Source organism: Melozone crissalis, unplaced genomic scaffold (assembly GCF_028551555.1).
Source record: "Melozone crissalis strain CALT ecotype California unplaced genomic scaffold, PUWL_Pcris_2 ptg000016l_1, whole genome shotgun sequence".
NCBI lineage: Eukaryota > Metazoa > Chordata > Aves > Passeriformes > Passerellidae > Melozone > Melozone crissalis.
Window position 1 is genome coordinate 20,245,957 of NW_026535794.1, and position 19,913 is coordinate 20,265,869.

A 19,913-nucleotide genomic window follows, 5' to 3' on the forward strand; every position below is an offset into this window, starting at 1 on the left:
CTCCACAGGATTTCCACAGAGCTTACCATGTAAGTTCTGCCATACAGCTTTCCTCTGCTTGGAAAGGAAGCTAAGGGAAATACAGACAAAAGTACCAACAGTCCTGAAACCCGGAGAACAACACTACCTAAACCCCTCATATTTACCTGGCCCAAACCTTCATCTCTAAGTCCAATTGATGCTGAGTAATTTCTTACGCAATCTTCTTTTGAAGCTTTGACAAATTCCTTGATCTACTACTTGTCATCAGAGTGGATCTCATGAGCAGAGTGGATATTGTTGACAGGAGAACTGCCAAAGCCTCAGCTCTGGACCTGAGCAGAGCTGACCTCAGACTGCTCAGGGAATTAGTTATTAGGGTTTAATAGGGTTTAATAACTAAAAACCCTAGTTATTAGGGTTTCCTGAGAAACTGTTTTTGCAAGTGCTGGGGCCCATCAGTGCTGGTCACTTTTTAAACATCATCTCCTAATAATGGCACAGAAGCAGGCAATTCCCAGATGTCAGAACTCAAGCAGGTGAAGCAGAAAGCCATTTTGGTTGGACAGGAATCGTCCCTTGGAAAAAAGGGCAAAAAGAAGGTGTATGGCCAGCAGCAGCAAGGGCAGGTGACGTGGGAAAAGTACAGAGATGCTGCTTTCCACTGCAGGGAAGAAAAAATGTGGCAAAGGCTCAGCTGAGCAGAGCTGTGGATGGACAATAAAAAGAGTTTCTTCAAACATATTAATGGCAATTGACCCACTACAGGACAAGGATGGGCTCCTCACAAACAGGGACAGGGACAAGGCAAAGGTGTTTAACACATTCATTGCCTCTGTCTTCAACATGGATGATGGACCAAGGGGCTGATCTGATTTTAAGCAAAAAATTATTGTGGTCCTTCCACAGGCAAGAATGCTTGATAAATTTTGACAGTTAACAGTTTTATACATCTTATTTGTGTATTAACTTTGCTTATCCTAACACTAAACTGCATCCAGGCACATCTTGGGATAGTAAGGTACCTTGTGAAAGCTAAAATAGCATTTTACTTGGAAGTCATATTCTGTTGAAAAATTTGAGAACAAAATAAAAAAAAATCAGAGAATGAAAATGAAGCTGTGCAGTGAGTTGCATAAAATCTTTAATGATGTAAATAATGAAGTATAAACTGAACTTTCAAATTAAGTTTACAGACATCTTGTTCAAAATAATGTTTTTCTTTGTCTACAGTACATCATATTGAAAATGTAAATTCCTAACTGGTAATGTAAAATGCAGTCCAAAGTGACTATTGATAAGCATGTACTTAAAAAATATTTGAGTTAGATCTTGTTTCCTACAGTTAGAGAAGGAGAATAGATAACCACACTGGTCTTCAGTCTTAACCACATATAGAAATTTTGTTCCAGGATGTCCAGAAAATTCAAATTCCCAGCAAAGGTGAACTGCATGAAGATAAAATAGGACTTGATTCTGTGAAATATAAAATTTTTTTCAGATTGCTTTTGCTGCTGCAAGCCTTAATAGTAGAAACATCCTATTTCTATATCCTATTTCTAAGACTCCTCTGTACTGCTATCATTTATCTACTTTTAGATATGTGAGAAAAAGAAAAAAGTCATTACAGACAAGTAAGAGCAACTTTTAATGTAGTTCTTGGAATGCAGAGCAGAATTAGAGCTTTCATGCTCTCAGTTCACCCAAGGGAAGGTCAGCTCTGAATCTGGAATATGTAACATATAGAGAATGTCTCCTAATGAGAGCTAATAATGACAGTAGCACTGGTGGTCCTGAGAAAGCTCAGATTTTACTTAGTTCTCCCAGTAGAGAGAAAATTAAGGAGAAGGGCTCTTCAAGAGGGTTCTCCTTCATAAATACAGTACCAGAAATTCCTCTTACAGTTTTTGCAGCAATTTGGTTACAAAAGCTATTCCCAAGGCCCAGCTACTCATTGCCAAAAGGAATTACCAGCTCATGCTATCAATGTAGATATAAATACCTGCCCTCACCTGCTGCTCAGAGACTCTCATCAAACTGCCAGCATTGAAATTCTCTTCTCCTGACCTTATACGTATTTGGATGCCTGCTCTGGGACACCTTTCTCAGAAACAAGTCTGTGGAGACCCAAGAGCTAAAGAAAGTTTTGAAGATGTTAAACAGTTTTGTGAAACAGAAAAACAAGGGCTGACAATGCCCTACCTCCAAGGACCTTAGATGACATTAATCGTGTTCTGAGATGACATTAATCACATTCTGTCTGCCAGTTTCTAGAGTTGTAATCAGTTATGGGCCCAATTCAGGCTGTCCTCACATCTGACTAGTGATCCAAAGAATTTTTGGGCTTTAATGTCACTGTCTGAGAATAACTAGGGAAAAATTTTTGGGTTTTTGACATAAAATTATAATAAAGTATGGGAAATGTCTTCAAATTATCTGTACTTTACTGTAAGTTCAAATGCCATAGTTGGTTAGGGACTGAAGCGTATCCTAAATCCCCATAGAATAGTGGAAAAAACATTTTTAACTCCCTTAAAATTGCAACCCATTCTAAATATTTGTCATTATTTTCCAAATTAGACCAGTAAAAACATATGATATTTTCTTTTTTAGTTTAGCAAATGTGGACATTGCTTTCAAACCATTATACAATATGGTAAGTTTAGAGCTCAAAATAAAAGGAGATAAAGTCCAAGGTACAAGAAAAAGAATCAGAAGAAACTGTGGAATTAAAAAGGTGGTGCAAGATATTTCCAGTTAAATTGATAAAGTACAGTGATAAAGTACAATCTGTGTAAAGTTACACACATTTGGAATTTAGTTGGAGAAAGCTCAAAATAATTAGAAAATACACTACAAAAATCTGGGCTATATATTTTCTCCTTAACAGGCAATAAAAAGGATAATTTTTATAATAACAGGTGGACAATTTATGTAGAAATTGAATTCAAGTAACCTGTAGTCATGACTACTTCATGTTCAAATATAGTAGCTTTATAGCAAGCTCCTAAACCAATCTACATATTCTACAGTATTTCCACCATTTTTCTGAAAAATATGGAAGGAATTGTATAATGTACCAGAAATGAGAGAGAAAAAGTTAAACATGTAGATTTCTTGGTTTTAAAATACCATAATGATAAACCTTTTTTATTATTGTATAATGAAAATGAAAATTGCCTCCTGTGTGGAACTTCATTCTAGATATGTCTGAGAATATGTTCAGGTACCAATGAATAAAAAACACTTCACAATCTCCTGTATGTAATTAAGGCAACTACAAAGTCAGATTCAATCTCTGAAAGAAGTGTTGAGTCCTCTTTACAGGCTTGGTTTTGTTTGGGGTTTTTTGTTGAGGGTCCTTGTTTAGTTGTTTGATTGGTTTTTGTTAAGCTTTTGTTGCTGTTTTGGGGCTAATTGTTTATTTTTGTTTGATTTCAGGTTTGTTTTTATTTCTTTCTCTTCCCAGACTGGTTTTAAACTGCTTTAGAAATACTACTTTATTCATTTCACATCCTGTTCTCTCAGTCAATTGTCAATGCTGGCTGTTTTAAATGAAGCAATAAATGCTTTGTTATTTGATTAGTTCTGCATAAAGAGATTTTTTCCTCTTTTCAGTAGATCACATTATGCACTGAAGCATAAAATTTTATTATTCTTGTAATTATATATAAGTTACAAAAACTGCCAAAGTTATTTCTATTTATGTGTCTGTAAACTTTTATAGATCAAATTATAACAGCAAAAGAGTGATAGAAGCAGTATCCTTTGACCTTTAGAGTATACTCTAGAGTTTTGAGCTATATTTCAAATAAAAATATTTTTGTCAAATCTGATTTCCTGATTATTGTATTACTTTGTATATCTTTATTTTAATTATGTTGCTGACCAAAATCTATGTATTTTAAATGTTTTTTGTTAAGGAAAAATTTGTACTAAAATGATTTAAAAATTGGTATGGAACAACAGAAAATAAAAACCAAAACCCATGAACTAAAACAAAAAAATCCCAAAGAAAGAGCAAAGAAACAGCAAGACTGTAATCTTTATTGTTTACTTTTAGAAGACAAGAGAAGTGCATGAGTTATGAGTTAAGAAAATTTTCCAGTGATTTGAAGGTATTCAGGGTGATATAAGCTAGGGATAACTATGAATAATAGGACAAGTTTTTTGAGAAAATGAACATGCTTAATGGGACTGTACCCAGTGCTAGATATGAACTAAAAAACCTTTCTGACATCAGCTGCCATTGCAGGACATTCTTATAATCCTGGAACATCCAGCCCCTACAGGTGCATCAGTTATTTTATATAACTGGAATGGAGATAAACAGTCACAATTTAGCAAATTAATTGAACCTTGAGTGACTGGCAATGAAATGTCATGTTATTCAGCTACAGAGGATAACACAGTCCATCTTTCCCAGGTTCTGGAATCCTACCACTACCACTCCTAAAGAGTGACACAGCACAGTACAGAAACAGTTCCAGGAATATAAAAGCCCAATGTTCAAAAAAGACAAAACAATCAAGGTTTTAGGATTCATCAGGAAAGAGAGAAAAAAGAACCATTTTCTTACAGTATCATTCCACTGGTCACTCATTTCCTAAAGGCTCTGCACAGACCTGATTTTATCAGTCCCAAAAGAGTATAGTGGATTTTTTTAAAGTCAGAGAAAGGAAAACATACAGAATAGTTTCCATGTAAGAAATAAGTTGAAACTCCTTCAGTGTATGATGTTACTTAGGGATGGAGAACAATATGGAGTAGGTGCGTTTTGCTGTTCACCATTTTCAGTAAAAAGAGGGTAAAAACAGAGTTACTTTCTCTGCAAGTGGCAGAACTGCACAACTTGCTGCAAAAAATGAGAAGGGGGCTATGCTTGTGAATGTGCTTCTAGAGAAACTAGGCTCTATACAGAAGGCAAATACATTAAGGTTTGCTACATATCCAAAACCACATTTGGTCATAAGGTCTCCTAAAAAGGAAATATTAGGGACATTAAGAGGAAGTATCATATATGTTCATCCTCTCACTGACAGCAGTAGAGAGGATATCAAGTGAAATGGACCTTGATGTGATCCTCTGTTGATTTTCCTATGTTCTCAAAGTTCTCAAAAACATGTTCCACACTTCAGTGAATTGCTTTTAATTTGCTGAAAATAACTGTCTGTCTCCTCTACAAAACTGAAGTCAGCAGATACCAGTTCCCTAGTCTCTGGAATAACTTCTCTTTATTGTAGCCTGCTAATCTGATCAGGCAGCCCTTGGCAGCTGTTGTATTCCCAGGTGAATGGAAGGAGACATGAGCAGAAACTCTGATGGAGGGATCTGCGATTTTTATAGTCAGTAACAACACTGCAGGAGGGAAAGGATGGAAAGAAGATAGGAAAAACAAGTTTAGAGATCATGGAAATTACTGTCAAATCCATGCTATCTCTTTTGTAAACAACTGTAAGTACAAAATATTATTCATGGATAATTATTCCACCATTAACCTCCGTGGCTGCAATGAGATAGCCCAACTCACCGTGGTATTTACCACAGGCTGCAGGGGAATCTCCTGCTCCTTCTTCCCTTACCTTGGTGCCAGCAAAGGCACCTTCTCCTGCATATTCTCACTCCTCTCTCTGGCTGCAAATGCTCTTGTGCAGCAACTTTTCCCTTTCTTTAATCTGTTGTCACAGGGATGCTGCCACCATCACTGGTGGGCTCAGCCCTGGCCTGCAGGGCATCCACCCTGGAGCCAGCTGGAATTGGTTCTGTCTGACACGAGAGAAACTTCTGGCACCTTCTCACAAAGTCACCCCTGTAGCTCCCTGCCACCAAAGCCTTGCCAGACAAACCAAACACAGAAACAACTGCAACTTTCACGAGGTTCAGCATGGCCAGGGTCCCTTCCTGGGCTGATGTGGATACAGGCAGCCTTTTACACAAGGCAGAACCTAACTCAGAAATCTTACCACACTGCAGAGGCACAGCAACAAGCACAAATAACATTTCTCAAACAAAATTGTCTTTGCATTTTCCTCCGCACAGTACCATTGTGACACAGAGCAAAAAATTGATGTTCATAAAATGAAAATTTGATAAGAGCCAGGCTAAAATGATGTTTATTGTTTCTCAGGCCCAGCAATTTAAGCAGCTCTCAGTGGCTTTGCAGTTCAGCATTGTTGTTGCTAAGCAGCATATTGAGAACAATCTACAATATCCTGTAGTTTACAGGAAATTACAATGCAAGCTTTCAAAATTATTTTTCTAGAAGTCCAGTGTTTACTTCCTGTCTTTAAACATTATTGCATGTTTGGCTGAAATAAACAGCCACCTTAGAATATATATTTTTGTTAATGTGTAGAATTTCAAGGTGTTCCTACAGAATCAGGGAAACATTCTTCTGAAAGGTGAGTCAGTGTCACAGATGGGAACATTTAGTGGTTCTGTTCAATTTCATCTTTACGCTGCATTCATTGCCCTATGACTCCATGCACAGAAATAACAAGCAAAGACTCCTTAGTATACTTGTCTCACACAGTGATATGGCTCAATAAGATTCAGAAGAATCTCCTTTGATATGGGCATTACAAATATTATCTAAAACAAATAAAATATTGAAAAGGAATTGTATTAGAGTAGATCTCAAAAACTATGCGTTTATCTCTTAAAGAAAAAATATTTTTATTTTCTTAGCAAATATATTCCCTAGCTGAAGACAAGAAGGAGACAGATCTTTGCTGCATGATCTTCTTTATCCTCAGAAACTTCCAAAAAATTGATCAATGGATAGAAGTGTTTTGCTTTTGGTTAAACTTTCTGTTGTTTCTACATATAACCAGACAAGTCTAGGGCAGCTGATTTTTGCAGCTGATCACCATGGCCATTTTAGCTAGTTCTATTTTTAAAAGTTGCATTACAGAGCACTTTTCACAACATCCAGCATGCATTTTGCCACAGTTCAGAACATTTCTATGGGCAGAAGCAGACCCACTTACAAGCAGTGATGCAAACAGATACCACTGCTAAGTAGCAGCTGTAAGTTGAACCCCTCAGTGGGTGATGTAAATTCTTATCCTGATCAAGAAAAATTTGTCAATATAAAAAATATGGTTTGTTGTAAGGATGAATTTAAACCATTGCCTTAAAGTGTTGTGAACCTCTGAAGTCCACAAAGTACATCTTATATGAGCTACACAAGAAATCAGTCTCTGGAGGCTCTTTCCTGAGATTTTAGTATCTTTTTTATTATAAAACATAAAAGTATTTTGGAACATCCTTTACCATCAAAGCCAAAGCTTTTAAAGCTTCTAACATTGCCACAGGGACTTGCATCTCCCATTAAGAGGATAGAGTCTGAGTACAACAAAAATAAAGAATCAGAAAGCTTGGCTAGTGTTCCTCCTGGGGTAACATTCATATAAAGCTGAACTTCAAAATACAAATCTCATTTGCAATAAATTTCCATGACTGGCTTGGCAGAAGTAGGAAGCCAATAGTACTAGAACTGGCACCTTATCAGAGAGATGTCTGGAAAATTTTGCCCATATCTTTCCAGTTTATCTTGTGCTCAAAGTTCAGTGCAATTTCTTGGGTTTGGTGTAGTCTCATCAGTGTTATTTCCCAAAGCCTGAGCAGTGCTTAATGACATCCTAAAGGAGAAGGCTATTCATTAGCAGCAGTAACAAAGCAAAGTTGCTCACATAAATTAATGATCCATTCTTGTAGTAGTCCTTGACACTGGGAAATATTAACTTTGTTTTATTGATCAGAAAGACAGAGACGTGAGATAAAATGACTTTCTGCAGGAAATTTGTAGTAGACCCAGGAACAAAATGCATCTCCTAAATTCCACTTCAGGGGGTTACATTTCAGTAACTCTGTGATAAATGTGGAAGGAGGAAAAAGATTAGTCCTGTTCTGTCAAAAATAGTCTCTCCTTCATCATTTGTGTCCAAGCAAATACTGCTAACCTACAGCAGCAGTGCTTTCATGAGTAGCTCTTACCTTGGGGTTATTTGGATCCATCCCCATCCAAACTGTATAATTTCTGGTAAATGTTTCCTGAGTTTTATTTCCCTAGTGTAGTAAGTGAGGATGGTGCAAATAATTGCACTGATGTGGGCACCATACCACACAAGCAGAAGATGGATATGGTGCCTAACCAGTATTAGTGGCAATTCCTACTAGCCAAAAACCATTTAAGCCTGCTGGCCTTATTGCAAACTGTCCCACTCAGTTCTTTATTCTACAACAACTCTATTTTACAACTTCTGATAAATAAATCCTACTGAATTAAGCAGGATATTGGCTAAGTGTACATGGCTAGACAAGAAGCTTTGCAGATTCACAACAGTTGACTCAAATACCCAAACAACTATTTCATAAAATGATTTTATTAGAATTTCATGGGCTGCCTAAAAGTGTTAAAATTTCTGAATTTATTTAGCAAGATATGTATACTATTTCTCTTTTGAAGGAGAGACAAAGAAATGAAAAAAATGCTGCTATTCCTTCTTTCCAAACACATATAGACTGTCCATAGCTGGAACATACCTGTTGGAGGTACCTTTGTGGGTTCTGCTGGTAAAAATTCCTGGGATGGTAAACACTCCCTGGAAAATGTGAGGTCATCAAGTGCTATGCCATCTTTGGGACCTTCTCCAGCTATCCCTTCAAAGACAACTTGAAAATCTTCATCTCCATCTCCAGACAGGGTCAGTGCCTTGCGCTGCCAGAAATTTCCCTGGTTTCCAGTAAGATTAAGAAGAATTTTTTCATGTTTCAATGTAGTTCTCTGGTAGATAATCAACGATCCAATGTGAGCTCCAAACATATGATAATAGAAAATTATCTGTAGGCAAAAACACGAGCATAAAGTATGCAATAGGTGACTTCAGTCAAATTCTGCTATTGTATTGACTCTAGTTCTTAAACTGAGCATTACTAATAGCATTCAGAGTAGTCATTAATTTTACTGATTGAAAAATAATTTAATCAAAAGGCAACAGAACAACTTACTATTTACAATTCTTTAACTATTCCATAAGCCAAACTTCAAAACCAGCATTAAAATATTCACCAGCAGATCTTGCATCCCTTTGAATGACTCTTGCATTTAAATGTGAAAGAGCTAAAATATTTTTTAAGAAAACAGAGGAATGTAGTAGCATCATTTACAATATAGGAAGCAACTTCCATTTACTGAACAATTTTCTGGTTAAAAATGTGTTTATTTAGGCGATAGAATGTGCAATTAGAAAATTCAATCTATAGTGGAAGAAAACTTTTACATGGATATATGCAAAAATAACACCAAAGAAAACTAAAATATACAAGAGGTACTTGGATTACAAAACAGTTATTTATCTATTTTTAGTAAAAATGCAGGAATTTTTAAATAGAAAAGACCAAATACATACATAAAAAGATCATTGTGAAAATTCATCACATTTAACTGCACTCTCAATTCTTTCCAATTCAGTCTTAGATTTCTATTAATTTTGAAGGTGCAGCTTTGTTTCTGAAAGTCTTGTATATAGACAAAATATTTTTATTAATTTATGTCCCTTTATAGTTACTACTCTTTGTTTTCTATGCATAAAACGGGTCCAGTTGATGTAAATGTTCATTTACAATGATTTGAAAATGAGTATCATTTGTTCATTTTTCAATTATTTGAAGTGGTCTAAGATGCCATACTAAATCTGTTGTAATATGATGAAGCATTTTCTTCTCAAATAACCCATAGGAAGGAGTAAAATATTTCAGGTGATTCTCTGATCTCATGAGATGAGGTTTCAGATCTTGACATATTTTTTTCCATTCATACAATTTCCTATACCAATCATTGCACTTGCTTTGGTATTTGTCTATGTGTACATTTCAGAACTGCTCAAAACTTGCAAAAAGTAAAATATCATAAATATGACTGACTGCTTCTGGCCACATGATCAATGTCAAGAGTTTGGTCTGCACAACCTGTGTACACATTTGCTTTTGTAAATAATTTTCTATGTGATAAAAACAACAGTTTCCCATAGTTATATTTCAAGCACTTAATTGCATTTAATGTGTGATATGTAACAGTACAGATGTCAACATTTCATTCTCAGTTATTCTGCATTTTTTACGCATGTTTTATGCTTCAAAAAAAGAAGTCAAAAAGTGAAAAAGTTATTTTTAGAGCATAAAACCAGGTAATGCAGAGAAAGAGATACTCATAAATACGATGCTAGAAGCAAAAGGTCAAGATCTCCATGTTTGTGCAAGCAGAATATTTTTAGTATATGTATTTTAGGCAATAGAAAAATTAACATGTTTCCAATTTTGAAGATAATTTTATAATGGCTAGGTTAAATTTTGCTACTTAATATCATAATTATTCAAGTTTTCTTTTGAATCATAAATCAAGTCCTTTATGATTAATACTTCCTGATCTTAAGTCAGGAAAGATAAAGAATTTACAGACCTTCCAGAGAGAAATGTTTCAGTAAAATGAACTGGTTAGAAATCTCAAACATAAGCAGAACTCTTTCCAAGTTACAGATAAACTGCTCAGGAATATTCCTCAGGAATAGTATGAGGTAAATGCAACTAGAGGCTCATGACTGGGCATTTTGCCCAGAGAGGTCACCTGCATAGCCAATAAACTGTTTAGGACTATCTCAGTCTAAGACCACCTTCATTTGATGAGCATAGCTCTGTGATCACACAAACAGTTAATTTCATAAGCTTTTTTAAAAAATGGTCTCATAAAAATATCCTCTTGAGAGGCCTACTTATTAGATGTATAAAGGTAAATTTGTAGTTTCAAAATAAGGCATAGCTAAAGTTTCTGGGGCATTATATTTTAAGCAAAGACTATAAAAGATGTATCAAAACCAGGAAGATGTATCAAAACCAGATTTGCAAAGAAATATTCAAGCTGAAGTAACCAGAATGTGCTGTAATATTTTGGAAGATCAAGGCTTACCCTTCTCCATTTTCTAGAGAAGAGCTGATAACAAAGCCTTCTGTTACACATCCTTCCTTTTGCAGTTTTATTATTTTAAAAGCAATTCTTACTGCACTTATAGACACTTTCTCCATAAAATCAGAAACCATTAAATAGTTGTTTATTACTTTGGATGAGTTGCATAAGACATTGTAAATCAGACACTGCATTTACTGGCAGCTTCATCTGAATCTCACGGAGTACTCATTTACTTCCAGAATAACTCTTCTCCTGCAGCAAGATTTTTCTTATGGTTAAAATGAAATAAGATCTGATCCTGACATCTCTACAAAAGGATAGGTTTGTTTTTTTTTTTTCAATAATTATTTCAGTAATCATCTTTAATCATTTTATGAGTACATTCATGGTGCAATCTAGAAATCAAATTCTTCATTCCTGCTACTACCACACCCTCACATACCTTGCAGTTTTTATTCTTTCTGCTTAAGACAGGACTGGAAATCCTAGCTTTCTGTCCTGATAGCTGAAAAAATGAACTCTTTATAAAAATATAATGACCAGATGGTTCTTGCAGTGTATGATCAGTAGCTGGTCCAGTGCCCAGTTTTGCAGTACTGCTAGTTCTGAGGTGCCAGTTGAAATGATCATTTTCATCTTGCTTCCATCCACAAAGGTCAAACTCAAAATTGCAATGCCCAATAGATGTACCTGAAATATATTTGCCACACATGAAAAGAGATTTATTTTCAAGTAGTTAATTAAGTATATATAGTAATCCAATCTATGGGGAAAAAAATTCACTATAAAAATAATATCCATGTATCTCATTAAAAAGAGCATTTTGAATACTCTGGACTATAATAGGATAAACCTACTTGCATATATATGATGTGGGTCCAGTGCATTTTATTACAGTCAACAGGATTCTTGGTATAAATGTAACCAAATTTGATTAACAATTTTAGCTCCTTAGGATCTTAACTGGCCCCCCATAGAGCATTCAAGATGTGCAGAAAACCAGCCTCCTTCTGAAGAAATATGTTAAGATCAGGTGAAAACAGGAAGAAATGCCTCTATCTAGCAAACAGACACATCCAAATGAAAGTATTGAGCACCATAAAAATACAGCTTCTGTATAGACAGATACCGACAAAACACAAATGTGGGTGTGATAATCTTGAGCCAAATCGCACCCAAAGTTACTTTTGCACAAACCCTCGATTCACTTGCATTTCCTTAGCCAATACAGAAACATAGATAAATTATGTTGGTGGTGGATTGTCTCCAAAGAAGGTAAGGGCCTGGGGCACAGGTCTGAAGAGGAGCAGCTGAGGGGGCTGGGGGTGTTTGGAGAAAAGGAGGGTCGGGGTGACGGTATTGCTCCTGACAACTACTGGAAGGGATGTTATAGCAAGGTGGGGCTCAGTGTCGTTTCTCGAGTAATGAGTGATAGGAGAAGCAGAAAGGACCTCGAGTTGCACCAGCAGAGGCTAAGATTGGATACTAAGAAAAATTTTTCATGGAAAGGATTGTTAAGCATTGGAACAGGCTGCCCAGGGAAGCAGTTGAGTCACCATCCCTGGAGGTCTTTAGAAGCCACATAAATGTGGCACTTAGGGACACGGTTTGGTGGTGAAATTGGTGATGCTAATAGTGGGATTTAATGATCCTAAAGGTCTTTTCCAACATAAATGATTCTAAGATTATCTACATATCTCCTTGAGTTGTACTTAAGGCCTAGAAAAGAAGAAAGCTGTCATTATTTTTGTTGATTTTGATATGAAACATCATGCATATTCTTTATAAATTTTTGCATCTTGAATGTCAAAACAGCCAGCATGGTGAGTAAACTGTCCACATAAATTAAATCAATTTCATCATTCCAGAAGCTTAATTTCTCTATATTTTTCTCTCTATACATCTATAAGTTCATTATAATGATTACCAAGTAAGAGTAAAATTGCTGAAATAAGGTGGAATTTCAGCAGAGACTTCAAGAACCTTTTGACTGTGCCCTGAATATTCTTGCTATTATTGCTAAAAAAGAAAGTGCCTTGAACAGAAATTTGGAACCTGTATGTATTATTTTGTAGGACAATATCAGAAATTAGAAAATATCTCTTTCAACATGTAATCAAAATCTGAGCCTCTTCTGAGGCCTGATAAAGTTCAGACACATGGAAGTAGTTTTATTTAACTGAAAGGTACTTAGAAGCATCAGTAGCCAGGCTAAGGATCTAAACTTCATGGAATCTACACATGGACCAAAACAGGAAAGACAGCTACCTCGAAAATTTCAGGCTGAAATCAGATAAAATATTTTTTCTTTGAATTTTAATCTTTGAATGTCATAAAGTAAAAATGGTAGAAACTTTTTCTTAAAAGTATAAGCTGCTTAGCAAAACTAGCTTCCCTTTTTACCTCTGTCTGCAAATATAGTGCCATCTGAAGTAACAATTAAAACCAACCCAGACCTAATATGTGAAATTATATTATTATATTTTATGAAAGTCACCGATTGCAGATTAACTCAACTGAATGCAAACTGCCCATAAAATTTTTTCTAATTCTATTTTTCAGCTCATTTAGCTACTTAATATTTCAAGACCATTCTTAAAGAAATTCCTTCCGTTATTTAAGAATTCCATCTTGAGTCAATAGAATGCTTACAACTGACCCTTTCATTTTAAAGGCCTGTTTTCAAGAATCAAGACCTTAAGGCATGAGCACTGATATTCCTGCTAATGCTGTACATATTGGGTATTACCTAATCTAAGTTTAGACGTCCTTGTAGGATCTCTATTGTCAACAAAGAGAAATACTCATATCTACAGGACAACTTCTTTGATCTAACCCAAACAAGTGATTTTAAGTTGCATGAACTTCAGCCTGAAAACAAGTTACTCCACTGATGAAAAAGAAAATTCAGGCAGCCTGCTTAGAAGCTTAAGTTACTGCAGATTGTGCACTTACACATTAAATTACTCCTGTGCTTGTAAAGCACTATAATGATTCACTGTAAAGCTTACAATTAAAATGCAGTTAAGAAAACTTTTTAAAATTATTTTGCATTTTTTTTTCATTACTTAAATGTAATAACAAAAAACATGTTAGAGGAAAGTATTCACTGTATGGGACTGTTTCAATTAATCTCTTCTAGTGGGAAATTAGAATAAAATCCTTATTATAGTGGTTGCAAAATGAAATTCCATCAGTTTATTTGAACTGTTTTGCCCTTAATACTTCAATTTATACTTGTCCGATGATATTTCATGAGAAACACAGACAATGCAGGACCCCCCCACAAAAACCTCAAAGAAACAAATAAACAAACAAAAAATCCCATTAAGATTTAAAAAAATCAGAAAACAAAAGTCAAAGTTTGAGAAGATTTTTTTAACAGAGTAATTGAAACTTGAAATACTCTTCATTTTTAGTTGCAGAAAATCTCAGCTGGTCCCTGTATAGGTTAGTGATGTACTATTCCTGAATTGGAAATCATTGGGTAGCTTAATAGTGTGAAAATAATTTGCAAAACATGGTTCCTTTGTGATGTACCTTAGCTTTCATAGAATATCAGCATACCTTTGCTTCAAAGAATCATATTCACTGAGAATTTGATAAACTGAATTAATATTCTCAGTAAAAATGAGGTAACTGTTAATACGGTACCAATCAATGGAGACTTGATTGTGTGAGCATTTCCCACATTTGTAGCAGTAAAAGAAGGAAGTGTTAATACCATATATTGTGATTCAGAAGGAGCCATTTGATATGAAACATCATTCTTTGAATCAGATACTACATATGCTGCTTCTTGATATGTCTTGTAAAACCAAAATTGTAAAATATTCAGATTAAAATAATTTGCTCAGACCTGACAACCCTTGAAATATCTAAGGAGGTAGGCTGCTCGTCTCCCAAAGGTATTATGCTTGAATTTTTTTTCAGCTTTAATACATTCTTTTCATATGGAAAGCAGGATAATTTTATTCTGCTTTTAAAGACAGCTGCTTTCTGAGTTATTTTAAGACATCCATTAGCAGCTCTTTGTATTTTGTATCGTGGATTTTAAATTAAATAATAATAATTAAAAATCCTTAAAAGCCTAGGAATAGAATTAAATTATTACCTTCTTGTTTGCTTTCTTAGCTGATGAGTTGTCAAGAATATTTGAGTATTAAAAATTCACAGCAGGCAGAGCTATTTATGATAATTTTATTAAGAAACTACCATACTTACTGCAAATACTAGGGCTTTCATCTGAGTTATCTTCACAGTCATTTACAAAATCACACAGATTACTCTTTGGGATGCAGTATTTGTTGGCACACATGAATTCCTCTGATGTGCAAGGTTTGTCTGAGATTAGCAGAGGGGAACAATCTTCAAAGGTAATATCATCCACTGCCACGTCTCCCATGTAACTGACACCACGTTTTGCCCTGAAAATAACCTGATAAAAATTACAGAGCTATTACAGTAAGCCACTGATAAGATAGAGAAAAGCTTATACACACAACATGAAAAGAACATGGAGAAGAGACCGATGGTCTTCACACATTTTTTAATATGAAGTGGTCAGTTCTTACTGTCAAAGCATAATTCTACAAAATCTTGTACCAGAGTTGGTACAGGTCTGTCTCTGTAGTTACTGAAGGAACATCTGCTAACATTACCAAGCATACCAAAAAGAAGGAAATTAATCATGCCACTCAAAGAGATACTAGTCCTCACTCATCCTGAACTAATGGCAAGGGTTCTTCCTACTTCTGCAAAGAAAGTCTGAAAAAGACTAGTCTGCCATTCATCATTTAATTCCCATGGATGTAAAAAGAATTCTAAAATTTCATTAAAATTCCAAGACAGAAGTACCAGGAAATTTAACTTTTGAAAAAATCTGTTACTGACTATCCTTGGGGATTTTAGTTTTTTTCCATAAGTCTGCAACAAAGCAAGTATCTCTAAGAGGTTTGGGAATCTGCTCTGATTTCAAAGCAAACATCATGCTCAAGATTTTTTTCCCAAAATCCAGATATTTTTACTTACTGCGCACTAAATAGAAAGAAGTAGAATATTTTAAGTTGAGGATTCAAGGATAGATGGGATTCTCAGTCTTAAAAATGGATATCAGTCTGAGAAAAAAGAGGAACGGGAAATCTCCAAAAACATGAGTCCAGCTGAGATAATTAATCAGACAGCCAAAGAGATTATTTCTTCTATGTGGCAGAAGAGGTACATGCATGGTGTGAAAAGGAAAATGAGAAGGTGAAGAATGCTTAATATAGAAGTACTAATAGCCAGCTGTCTAGGAGCACATCACATTGGAAGACACACCTGAAAATTTGAACGAATTCCTAAGAACACTTCTGCTCTGTTCCAATGGGGACCTTGGCTGCCAGTTTGACTCCACAGTTTAGAAGTCTTGTTACTGCTTTTATAGAGTACCTAAAAAAGAAAATAACTTAAGATTACAAAAAAAATGTTTCCATTGCCGACTCACTTAAGAGTCCTATAATCGTATACAAGAATACAATATTATCTTCTACATCTAATCCGTATTCCACCACTTAAATTCACAGAATCACAGAATATCTGGAATTGGAAGGGGCCATTAAATCCAGGTCCCTAGCCCTTGCAGGACAACCCAAAGCTGAATCACACACCTGGGACTGCTGAGGAGCTCCTTGCACTGTGCCAGCCTTGGGGATCCTGCTGCAGTGCCCAGCCACCCTCTGGGTGCAGAACCTTTTCCTAGTGTCCAACCTGATGCACATGGATATGTCACTATAAATGACTATACTAAGAAAATAATGTTTTAAGATTTTCTGACCTCCTCATAAACATGCGCAGCCCACAGCCTTAACTGGACTAATGAATCTCATTAATTTATCCAGAGTGGCTAGCAGTGAATAAAAATTGTTCATCAGTGGGTTGTGACTCAGTTGTACAACACAGAAACAGAGTTAACAAGACTTGCTGAAAAATATATTTGTTCATGCATACAATTAACTGCTCTTCCAGAATGGATTTTCTTATCCTGATTCTTATGAAACATTTTGTTTCTTCTACAAATAATTTTTTTTCCTTTTTTTTATAAAGACAAAATTTTATCTTTAGAGCAATGAAAGACTTGTAAAAGCCCATACCCTTGTAAACAGCAAATTGGGGAATGATGACACACTTCAACATGAGCAGAGAGTCCTAAATATTCTTTGGTCCAATCTCTTGGGCATCCAAATTCAACTGAGCTGACAATAACAAGATGGGTGTTTGATGAGGCGTGTCAGGCTGTGTCTCCAGCCAGTACTAGCAGAGCTAAACATCCATTCACCACTTGCCTGAACTAGTTCTGCTTTCAAGGATTTACTGCTATGCTGTGTAATCTTCTTAGGGCAGCCCAGGCATTTTTTATCATAACGAAAGAACCTTTTTTTTTGTTTTAAATTTATGCAGTCCCACGAGTGTATATGATATTGCATAACAGGTAAGTTCTGCCAAGCAAACAGCAAATCCTCACACTAAAGAGCTTTCATTTTAGGGGGGAAAAAGGAACAGATAATATATTAAATTGGATAGCAAAACAAGTGACTTCTGACTTTATAGACAGGAAGATCTGCCCTAGAAGACATGAATTTAAAATGAAAATAAATAAATTAGTGGGAAAGGGATTACAGACAAATGCAAATAATATAGTTAAATGAAGGTATGTGTGTGACTGTAGACACACATGTACGTATTTTTACAGACTGCAAATTATCTACTCTGTTATATATCTAATTCCTACATCATAAATTCATATTTTCAATCATATCATGAAAACAGGTTAAAACTTTAGAGTAAAACATGGCCATTAATTTGTGTGCTATTAAAACTCATTGCTTCTCTGTACCTTAATGCATTTTGAACCTTAATGCATTTCAATTACACTGCAAAAAAGCACATCTAATACTTAGGTAGAATTACCCATGCCAAGTCAAAGTACAGAAACTGAATAAGAAAGGTTCCAACAAATAATCAAATTGAGCTTGCTCAGGAAAGTTACAGCAAATCAATATGAAAGAAAGTAATGGAAACACAGGAAGGTAACCATTCATGCAAATGGCAGGAAAATCTTCAGTAATCTTATATGATATTTGATGGCATGGGTGCAGAAAAAAAATGTGGTAGTCTTGGGGGAAGATATGGATAAAAGATCTTCTAAGCACAGAAATATTCCCATTCCTACAATACTTAGAGCATTCTTAGTATAAATAATGAGAAATCACCTAAATAATTTTTTATTCTGTTATTCTTATACCCATTATTAAATGAATAATCAAGCAATTATAAGCAATTATTAACAGTGTGCCAAGGTTTCATGATTTTCCTATGGTACATCTTAAAATGAAGTAAGTTTGAGGTGAGGGAGGACCAGTTAATAGAGGGAAATTGTAATGAGTGTTGAAACTGAGAAAAGAAAAAATCTGTACTATACACATTTGCCTTTTGTGCTGGTAATACTGGGCATGGCTCCTTAGAATTGCTGTTATTTTCTACAAAACATTCTTTGAACAAGATTCCAACTAACATCGGTTCTTACACTGCAAAGGAGCCTGGACCCTGGAGTATGCAAAGAAGTCCAAATGCACATTAATTGGTCCCAAGCTTTAAAACTGAGGATTAATCATCTTTATCCTCTGATTTCACACTGATTCTGATTAATTAATATTTGACCACTTTCCAAGCAGCATAGCAAGATCTTTACCCAGTTGGGGGAAATTTACCAATACTTCAAAAAAAATTGTTTAGAAAAAAATTCAAGAAAACGTGGAACATGCTTCCACAAAACATCTAGCCAGTCACATGGTGTGTAGTTCACCACATCCCACATCACATTTCTAATGTCAACACAAATATTAATTTTGTTTTCAAAACAGCTGAATTATGTCAGCTTTTTTTATAATTTGTATATTTAAATCCTCATGCACTGCCCACATCCAATATGATACTGACAGGTGACTGGGTAACTTATATGAGCATTTTTTTCAATCCATTCCTGATGCTGTAGGTATTCTATAACATTCCTGGGAAATCCCGGGAATAAGCACACAGCTGTGTAGTAAAAATAATTGTTTAGAACAATGTTGTTGTTTTATTCATTTCTGTCTGCAGTGACTTATTTGATCTACATGCTGATAATGAGTTAAATTTCCTTTACAGAAGTGCTTTTATTTAAACCAGAATAAGGAAAAAGGGTCTGGGAAAGCAAATTTATTGCTTATATGCCACAGAAATAGTTCAATGCTGCTTACATGAATACAAATAATCTCTGAAAGTGATATGTTCAGCTTTTCAAAGAATAAACGCTTTCTACAAGACTTTATGTTGAATTTTGATGCAATTACTTCTTTATCCCATGCTCCCACATTGGCCAAAGACCTTGATGTCCAAATATCTACTGCTGCTTTTCAAATGGTACTGTATGATACAAAACTTTTTCTTGTACTGAATTTCCAACCATGGCATGTCTATAACAGTCACAATTTTTGCTTGTTGTAGAAATTTCTAGTCTTTAATTTCTCCAGTATTTGAAATTATTCTCCCTTCATATCATAAAATGTTGAGAACAGTAGAGTGCTAGCAATTGTTAATTTTTGTTTATTAGCAGTCTGGGCTTTAATGAAACCAGAAGAGAACACATGAATTTCCTCACAGCAATTTCATGCAGAAAAACAAAACAAAACAAAATAAAGAGCACCTCCATACCTCCAGAGAACCTATTGTTGAACCATTCATGTGGTTCCAGAATATGATTTTGCATCTGGGCCCTGTAAGGGAGATGACTGGGGTAGCAATGTCAGCCGTGTCACCAAATTCTCCATTTGAGCTGTCTGCAAAGAGATACCAGCCTTCTTGAGAGCACCTGCTCAGAGAAAAAGGGTTATAACTTATTAAAACAAAACATTTCATCATAATTAATTTAAGATATCATTTCCTTAGATAG

At 35.3% G+C, this 19,913-nt stretch overlaps 1 protein-coding gene across 1 annotated transcript in view; it reads right to left on the reverse strand.

Annotated features, from left to right (window-relative positions):
• Positions 1-19,913, reverse strand: part of MALRD1 (MAM and LDL receptor class A domain containing 1) — a 234,212-nt gene that overhangs the window by 122,416 nt on the left and 91,883 nt on the right. Inside the window, exons 22-26 of the mRNA XM_054274046.1 lie at positions 19,676-19,832; positions 16,265-16,375; positions 15,170-15,383; positions 11,388-11,635; positions 8,527-8,824 (exon numbers count right to left, since the gene is read on the reverse strand). Coding sequence (XP_054130021.1) covers positions 8,527-8,824; positions 11,388-11,635; positions 15,170-15,383; positions 16,265-16,375; positions 19,676-19,832 — 1,028 coding nt within the window. The remainder of the gene's footprint in view (positions 1-8,526; positions 8,825-11,387; positions 11,636-15,169; positions 15,384-16,264; positions 16,376-19,675; positions 19,833-19,913) is intronic.